The 8,607-nt window shown below is 38.9% G+C and overlaps 1 protein-coding gene across 1 annotated transcript in view; it reads left to right on the forward strand.

Annotated features, from left to right (window-relative positions):
- The window catches only part of LOC119426164 (AN1-type zinc finger protein 3), a gene marked incomplete in the record, with an annotated part of 50,432 nt that extends 42,424 nt beyond the window's left edge, over nucleotides 1-8,008 (forward strand). Inside the window, 3 exon segments of the mRNA XM_037693736.1 lie at nucleotides 1,524-1,589; nucleotides 3,327-3,533; nucleotides 7,713-8,008. Coding sequence (XP_037549664.1) covers nucleotides 1,524-1,589; nucleotides 3,327-3,533; nucleotides 7,713-7,867 — 428 coding nt within the window.
- Nucleotides 8,009-8,607: the final 599 nt, after the last annotated feature.

The raw sequence follows: 8,607 nt of genomic DNA on the forward strand, positions 1-8,607 counted from the left end.
TTATTAATGTTGGATAAGTTTCAAAGTTAGAATTAAATCCTGCTAACACAAAACATGTTTTTTTTTATTTTTTTTTATTCCTAGCTTTAAAGGGGATATTTAAGTGATTAGATGACTCTAAACATCTGCTAAGTTCATGGCATAAACCAACACAAACATGTTTCTGTTTTTAGTATTTTAAATCTCTTTATAATTTAGCTGTATTTGTTTCATTCTTTTTTAAATACAATTTTATTGTAATTTTCAATTTATATGCTTTTTATGATTGTCTACTAATTGTATTGATAAATATCTTCTGGAGGGTAAACTATATCTTGGCTGCAAGAATCAATGCTGCGAAATCCTTCGTTTTCTACAACTGATAGTGGTTGGCCATTAATTAAGATGAAGTTTAGCAACTTCACGGTCAACATTTGAGCTCCGGGGCTTCAGCGGTCTGTTATTTTTGTTCAGTCCAGAGAAAGCAGTCTGATTTCGGTCAGCCGCGCTCAGTCTGCCCCTCCTCCGACACGGACAGACTGAGCGGGTCAGACTGAGCGTGGCTGAGCAAACTCAGACTGCCTTCTCTGGACTAAACAAAAATAACAGACTGCTGAAGCCCCGGATCTCGAATGTCCAACGTAAAACTAACTTTATCGCAGTTTAATGTGGTGCTATGACTCTGCAGACATTGCACGTTGCTGTCTTGTTTTGTGGTGTTTCTAATGTAAAATATTTCCACACAGGGAACATGTTTCAGTGAAAAGTTGGTTAGCCGTTAGCCACAGTGCTACTGCACGTTGTAGCTGGTTGCAAACTATGAAATGGATTTCCTGAATGTGAGGCGGGTCTTATTACTTTGGGTTCATGAGACACGCCTACGTTCAGGAAATCCATTCTATAGTTTGAAGCCTACGTTCAGGAAAAAACCACAGACATGCATCATGGATCGGAAATATCGGCAGGTTGGATCGAAAAATCCGATACGTAAATTATGCTGGTATCGGAGCCCAATACCGATACTGGATCGGATCGGCCCCATCCCTAATTAGAAGCACGTATTTGATCATGCCCAAACTCTGTATAGATTTCTTTTGACTGGCCCCATTCTGCACACATGCAAACTGTAGCCTTCCCCTACAGATATCCATCATAGTTGCTGTTGGGGAGAGAAAAAAGAACTCACAGCATAATAATGGATTCCACGCAGGCCAGTCACAGTCTTTTCATCCTGGTACTGTGTGGAAAATGGTACTAGAGTATCCGGGCAACCATGAGAAGAATTTCGTACAACCGTTGTCTTCAGCTTCTATTGATTTTTAACTCTAGTTTAACAAGTGTTTCTATATGTTATGTTTGGGTTTATTCATTTGTACTTGACAAACTAGTTTGTATGGTTTACAGTAATGCCCTTTAGTTGTAGGTTATTTACTGGTAATTTAGCTGCTAGCTGCTTTTATACAACATTATTAAACCCAAATAGAAAGAAACACATTTATTTGTCTGTTTTTTCATCCCTGCTATTTTTTCCTTATTTTTTCCAGGAGTATCCAGCACAGATACATTCTTGAGTTCAGTCTCCACTCCTACGAAACGTTCACATGAATCAGGTATTCCTCGCCTCTACCAGCAGTTACCATTATTCACACCGCTTGTCTTTTATTTTTTTTTTCACTTATGAGGCCAATTTGAAAGAACTGACTTGCATCAGTGTTATTAGATAGATCCAAAATGGTTTGCTTGTTTTCCTAGAAGTAACAGCAATAGAGTTTTAAAATTGTAGTTGTCACACAGATGCAACATAACACACCATGGTGGACTCACACATCCACAGCTTACACAAGACTACTGTATTGTGGGTAGCCACAACTTTACCAAGATTAAACATCCTGATGTCTTGCTAAATTAAGAATCCCACCTAAGCAAAACACTTAAGTTCTTTGATGCTGGATAAATTGCAGTTTTATTTTTATGCCAGAAAATGTGTGTTTAAAAATGAGGAGTCATGAGCTTTCACAAGTTTATGTATTTTTTTTAACAATTTATTGTACACAATATAATTCTTAGCATGCTTAGCTTCAAATCTAAAGCTTACTTTATATTTAAAGCTTTTTCAGCCCATACATATTATCTGGGATATACAATGATAACAAAACCAGGTAAAGAGGTTGCAATTTTATTCTTTTAACAACATGAAATGGTACATGAGCACAATCACAGTCTCTCATACAAAAGGGATCGATGAGGCAGGCTGGTGGGACAGGAAGGAGGTGTCTGACTGCCAAGCATGGCCTAGTTCTCAGAGATTTATTGAGTGCTGATCTGCATTTTGGCAGGGCTGGGGAAAAAGTCTGCCGGATTGATGAGAAAAGCTGAGTTGAAATTCTAGCCAACCAGCGGAAGCTTGCTACAGGCTCCTACTGTCCCTGATGTGGTGGTGGTGGTTGGGGGGGGGGGGGGGGGGGGGGTAAAAGCAGGAGACCCATTAATCTTATCTTCTGCTGTCGTGTTTTAAATCTGCACAATGCAAAAATGTTACCTCGGGTGTCCAAGTGTCTGCTCGCTTAATGACTGGACCTTCAGTGTTTTTTATTTTAATTATTATTTTTATTGTGTTGCTGCAAAATTAGAAATGTGAAGGCTTTTTATAAATTTACAGTTTTGGACACAGAATAGATAAAGCTGGATGGAATATCGGATCAAAAGATGGACAACTGTTAGCTGCAGTTATTGTCAAATCCATTTAAAGTTAATTAGCATTCACAAAGTAATTTGTAACATAAAATTAACTTGTAGATGCTCTTTTGCAGTTGATTTTTTTTTTTTTCTCAACTCGCATGAAGACTTGGCAATTTTTACGTTGGATGCCCTTCCTGACTCAACCACAGACCACCGAGCTACCACAGTCCTCTGTGTGGAGCAGAGAGCTGATATCTAGGGTGCCTGGGGAGCAGATGGTGGGGGTTAAGGACTTTGCTGAAGGGCCCAGAGTGGGGCAAATGAGGGTGGAGGCAGGTGTGGGTGCTTCACCTATCCCACCCACATTTTTGATGTTGTCTGTATGGGGAGTTGAACCAACAACCTTCCAATCACAGGCCCACCTTCTTTAACCTCCACTCCCCAAATATAACCTGAATAAATAAGCAAACTACTATCTTTTAAGTCATTATAAATCTTTTTTTTTCCTAGTGCAACATTTTATTCAAGATTCTGCTTTTGTAGAAATTTTTATCTGACCTGCTCAATAATTCATCAACAGATTGAACACAGCATTGATGAACAGAATGTGTCTTGATCAGCTTTTTGCTTATGTTTACATGTATGTCCTCATGTGTCTCCTTCCTCAGAGTCAGACAATGATACTTCTTCACCTGAGAAACGAGCAAGAGTGAGTCAGGACCCTGAGCACGAGGAGTGTTCGTCGTCATCACCGTCTTTGTCAGCATCATCGCCGTCGTCTCGCAGCGGCTCTAAACAGCGGAGCCGCAAACGTTGTCATCGCTGCCAAACTAAACTGGAGCTGGTACAGCAAGAGCTGGGCTCCTGTCGCTGCGGTACGAAGACATTCATGCACATATACAATTTATTATGACATCATTAAAAAAATTCACATTTAACCAGAAACACTCTCACACCATAGCTTACAAAATCATCTGTGGATGAATATAATTGACCTTATTGTTGCATAAATTTAAACATAAACTTGGTCATAGGTTTGATGACTTTTGTAAATCTTATACGAGAGGAAAGCTTCTATTGCCTGGGCATTTATTTTGTTCTATTGTTAGCCTTTAGGGGCCATTGCAGAAAGCCTGAATGTTTCTCATTGCACATAAAACATAAGCCAATTACCATGAGCACTAATGAAGTTTAAACCTATGCTTGGCTTGCTAATCAACTTGTTTGCATACAAATTAAAGTGCTTAAAAAGTCAAAGCTCTTTACTACTTAAATACCAATATGCCTAAACCAACACAGCAATGGCTAAATTGGAAATTGACGTCCTTTTTTCCCCTTTACCAGGCGTTACTTAATGCATGGGCTATTCATCCTTAATAGTCTAATGGTTACTATGAATGCATACCTTTCACAAACCAAAAGGGGAAATGGGGACAATTATAGTAATTTCTGACTATCGCAGTAATTGCAAATTATTTTGCTAATGGTCCTGCAGAATGTTTCGCAGTGTTAAGGCAAGAAGGTTTGATAATGAGTTGAAAGCATGAATGCTTTTCAAAGTGTAAATGGGGAAGAAAAGGTGGCTCCAGCAGGGAATTTGATCCAATGTTGCCACACTCGGTAGGCATCTGCTCTTACACAGTTCCTCTAATGTTTATCTTTCAGGTTGTTACTATGACACAAAGAAATGCTCTGGAATTAAACTGTTATTTATGTCATTAGTTTTGACGTCTAGATCCAACAAAAACGGGACCCTAGAGCTGTGCGATGGCTCGATATTTAAAACACATTGAAATATATTTTTTTGCGATATAAGATGAGACTATTTCAATATAAACAATATTATACTTGAAAATCTGCCTGTTCTTCTTTCTCCCACGTGACCTCCTCCTTCTCTCTCCTTGAATACAAACCCAGCCCCTCAGCCGCGCGCTCCCCACCATTTCCTGCTTCTCCAGGAGGTGGGCAGGAGACGTTTAGCACAAGTAAACATGGGAGATATATGAAGAGCAGCTGCTGCTGAGCAAAAAGAAAAACAATGGCTGTTCTTTTGGAGATGGTTTGGATTCAAATTGTCAAATGAGCAGCAGAAAATGTTTTCTGTAGACAATGCCGAAAACAAGTCCCGATAAAAGGTTGGAACTACGAATGTTTTTCACCATTTAACACAGCGCTATAAGTGGAATATGAAATGTGTGTGAAACTGCAGCTGCAGGTCCGACAGACTTCAGCCTCCTTCCCTGAAACAAACCACGGGTCAAAACTCATTTAGTCATGCTGTGCCTTATGAGAGGAACAGTGAGGTGTTGCAACATTAAAGCAGTGGCTAATCATATCGCTAAAGACACGGTCTTTAGTGGCTTACAAGATGGCTAAAGTTAGCTGTCTTGTTAGCCGCTAAGGACCGTGTCTTTAGTGATATGATTAGCCACTGCTTTATTAATGTGGCGCTGCCTCCTCTCACTGTAAGACTTGAAAATCTGTGTCCAGTAGTTCTTTTTTTGCCCATCCAACTTCATGCAGCCTCCTCCCTTGCTGGATACAAACAACCCCTCACTGCTGCTTCACACACATTTTACTAATGTGAAGGTGGCACAGCTGAAGAGGATTATTATTTAATATATGTAAATAAATGTCTAAAAAACAAACTTTAATATGTAAATAATTCATTTTTTTTAGACATTTATTTTGTAGAGTTACAGCTATTGTTAATAAATGTGACTGTATGACAACTGGGACAAAGCTTTGACTCAGAAATATATTTTTGTTATTATTTTATGGAAAGAAAAATAAATTGAGATATATATCATATCACCATTTTTCTTAAAATATCGAGATATTAATTTTGATCCATATTGCCCAGCCCTACGGGACCCTAACTGTTTTAGTTGTGAATTGCTTTTTTAGCATTAGTCCATGAATCTTTGACTAGGGATCTCCTCAAAACAGTCTTAGTAGCTTTAACATTTTGTCATTAATCCTTGAAAATCTGCATAGAAGGAAACAGATTTTCTGTGTGGTCCTGGAGAAGTAATTAATGCTGCCCAACATTATGGAAGAAAATATAAGGCCTTTCCCAAACAATTTAGATTGTACCATTCTACAGTGAGAAAGATGACCGACCGACTGAAAACATTTAAGAGCATTGCCAATCTTTCCAGGAGTGAGCATCCTAGTGAATTCACCCTGAGGTCTGAACTTGCACTGCTCTGAAAATTTTCAAAATGCCCAAGCTGCATCTCAGACTCTACAGGCCTCAGCTAGCATGGAAAATGGTAAAGTTTGTGACGGTACAAATAGAAAAAGATGGAGCAACCATTGGTTGTTTTGAAGAAAGGGACTTCTCTTATAAAACATGGCAGCATTGCTTGAGTTTATTGAGCTGCAACTGAGAAAACAAAACAAAACTCCTAAACCCCCCCCCCAAAAAACCCATGTTCAATAATCCAGCTATACAATCCAACAATTTTTAGTTTGTTCATCTGATGTTTGGGGGGAGAATCAGTTTAGTGTTGTGTGTTTCCTTGACTGATGAAGCCTTCCGGATAGAAGGTGAAACGTTTCAGCAAAAAAAAATTAACTTTCCAGATGATCTGACTAAAAATTGTTGGGAAGACTCCTAAAAGTATTCTCTTTGAGAATGGAGATGTTTGTCTTTTTTTTTTTTTTCTCCCTTGTCCTGACACTTAGAATTATTGTCTGAGGGTCAAAGTGATGCCCAACAGATTTACTTTCACAAGCAGATCATTATGGCTGGCCTTAATGCTCCACTTGATATATAAATTAAATTTTATTACAATTTGCTTTGGGTTTGTTTCGGATGTAATGGACATGGGGATGAAAAACAAAGAAGATAACAAAGCAGAAAAGTGAGATGAGATGTTTGTCTTTAATGCACATCTCCACATTTAGTGAAAACCATTCACAGCATGTCAGCAATCACAACTATTAAAAACCTTTCCATATACTGAAGTATTCTACAGTCACATATAATCCCATCTGCATGACTGGTGAAGCTTGACTGAAATTAGTTGATGCAACTGAACATGGATCTCCATCCAACCAGAAAATCTGCAGTAAAATGGCTGATAATTCAGTATCAAGATGTTATAATAGATTGTCAAAGTCTGATTAAGACCACATGAGAACCTTTTGTACCTTTGACTGTTTGACAGTGACAAGTTGGCTTCAGAACTTATATAAATAGCTACTGGATAAGAGTTTGGATTAAAAGTGATTAAGCGCTCAGGGCCTGACCTGAGAGGAAGGACCTGAAGCTGTGTATGAGTTGGATAGAATTTGGTTGGGAAACTTCTATTTGACTAAACAGAGGTAAGAAGTATTATCAAATACATGGACTATCAAAACAACACGCACGAGTGCATTTATAGCTGGAATTTGCTTGATCTTTATTTCATTATATTCACCAAAGATTTTTTTTTTTTACTTTCTAATTGTCTTTTTAGCTAATTAGAGTTTTTAAATTCCTCAGTTATTAAATCACATAATGCCAACAGAGAGGTGGATGGTAAATTTTCCGTTTGTGGTTTCTGTTTGGGGAATATTACTGTCAATCTTGCTGAATTATTTGCTTTTCGTTCCATTCTTGTGAGTATTTTTTACACCCGATTTAATTGCATTGAATTCAGAGGTCACATTTAATTACCACTTACTAAATGGCAGTATTATGTACGTATTAATGAATACAATGAAAAAACTAACTGCTGTCTCTGAGCCTTTAGAGGCTACTGTAGTGACAAGGCCAAGGTTGGATAAACTACACTAGAAACAGAGTCAAAGAGAGAGGATGATTTTTTTCTGCTGAATAAAATCTGAAGCGGAAACTATTAAATGTCTGTTTTGGTTAAAAGGTGTCTCAGAGGCATGATTACTTAGATCCTTCAAAAGTCTTTTTTTAAACATTTATTGGCATCTGCCCCTAAAAAAAAGGTTTCTACTTGTTTAGAAAAAATGTTTCTTAATGTTACAGAAACTCTGAGCTGTAATTAACCACTGTCTGTCTGTCTTCTATCTGCATGCCTCCCTCCCTCCAGGCTATGTGTTCTGTATGCTCCATCGTCTTCCTGAGCAGCACGAGTGTCTCTTCGACCATCTGGGTCACGGTCGTCAGGAGGCCGTCCTCAAGATGGTCAAGCTCGACCGTAAGGTGGGCCGCTCATGCCAGCGTATCGGGGAGGAGTGCTCCTGAGCAGGCGTTCCCCCAGGAAAACCTCTGTGTCCAGACGGCATCTCAGTTCTAACAGGGATATGATTTTCTTCCTTTAACTTCATCCTACAGGGTTTTTACATTTTCTTTTGAGGAATGCAAACCTGCATTCTTTCATTTTTAAAATTGAGCTCATTCTTTTTATTTTTGATCATTGTTCACTTTTTGTTCGTTTCCCGCTCCTGTCGGCTTGATCATATCCCTTCTGCTAAGATGCCTTTTGGAAAAGAAACGAATTCAATAAAGACAAAACGATCCAGAGCAAAGAAAAATATGATTTCTTCACTTTCTTGGGAGTTCCTAACTATACAAGTGTGAATGGTGTGAAAGTGAATAAAGATATGTCAAGAGAAAATACAATGCTTTATACAATTGTTTGTTTCGGAAAGCAGACGGTCTTCTTTACCTCAGAGAAAAAGAAGGAAAAAAGGAATGATTAGGAGGAGAAAATAGGGAAAGAATCGGTCGTCCTTTTTGCACACTTTGGCTTTGGCGCTGTTTATAGACTATTCTCTTTACCTCAAAATCCAGACCAGAGCTGCTTTGAACCCTGCGCCAAGAATGGACTTTGTGAGGCAAGAAAGCTTGCCAGCCTCAAGCTAAGTCATGTCTACCCCCCACCTCCCCCCCCCCCCCCCCCCCTACCCCCCCAAACAAACCCGTTGATCACCCTCCTCAGGATACCGAAGCTCTGCTTCTCCAGATTTGTCCTCTGCTTTATG

The sequence above is a fragment of the Nematolebias whitei genome, chromosome 2 (genome assembly GCF_014905685.2).
Source record: "Nematolebias whitei isolate Nwh7 chromosome 2, NemWhi1, whole genome shotgun sequence".
NCBI classification, from domain to species: Eukaryota; Metazoa; Chordata; class Actinopteri; order Cyprinodontiformes; family Rivulidae; genus Nematolebias; species Nematolebias whitei.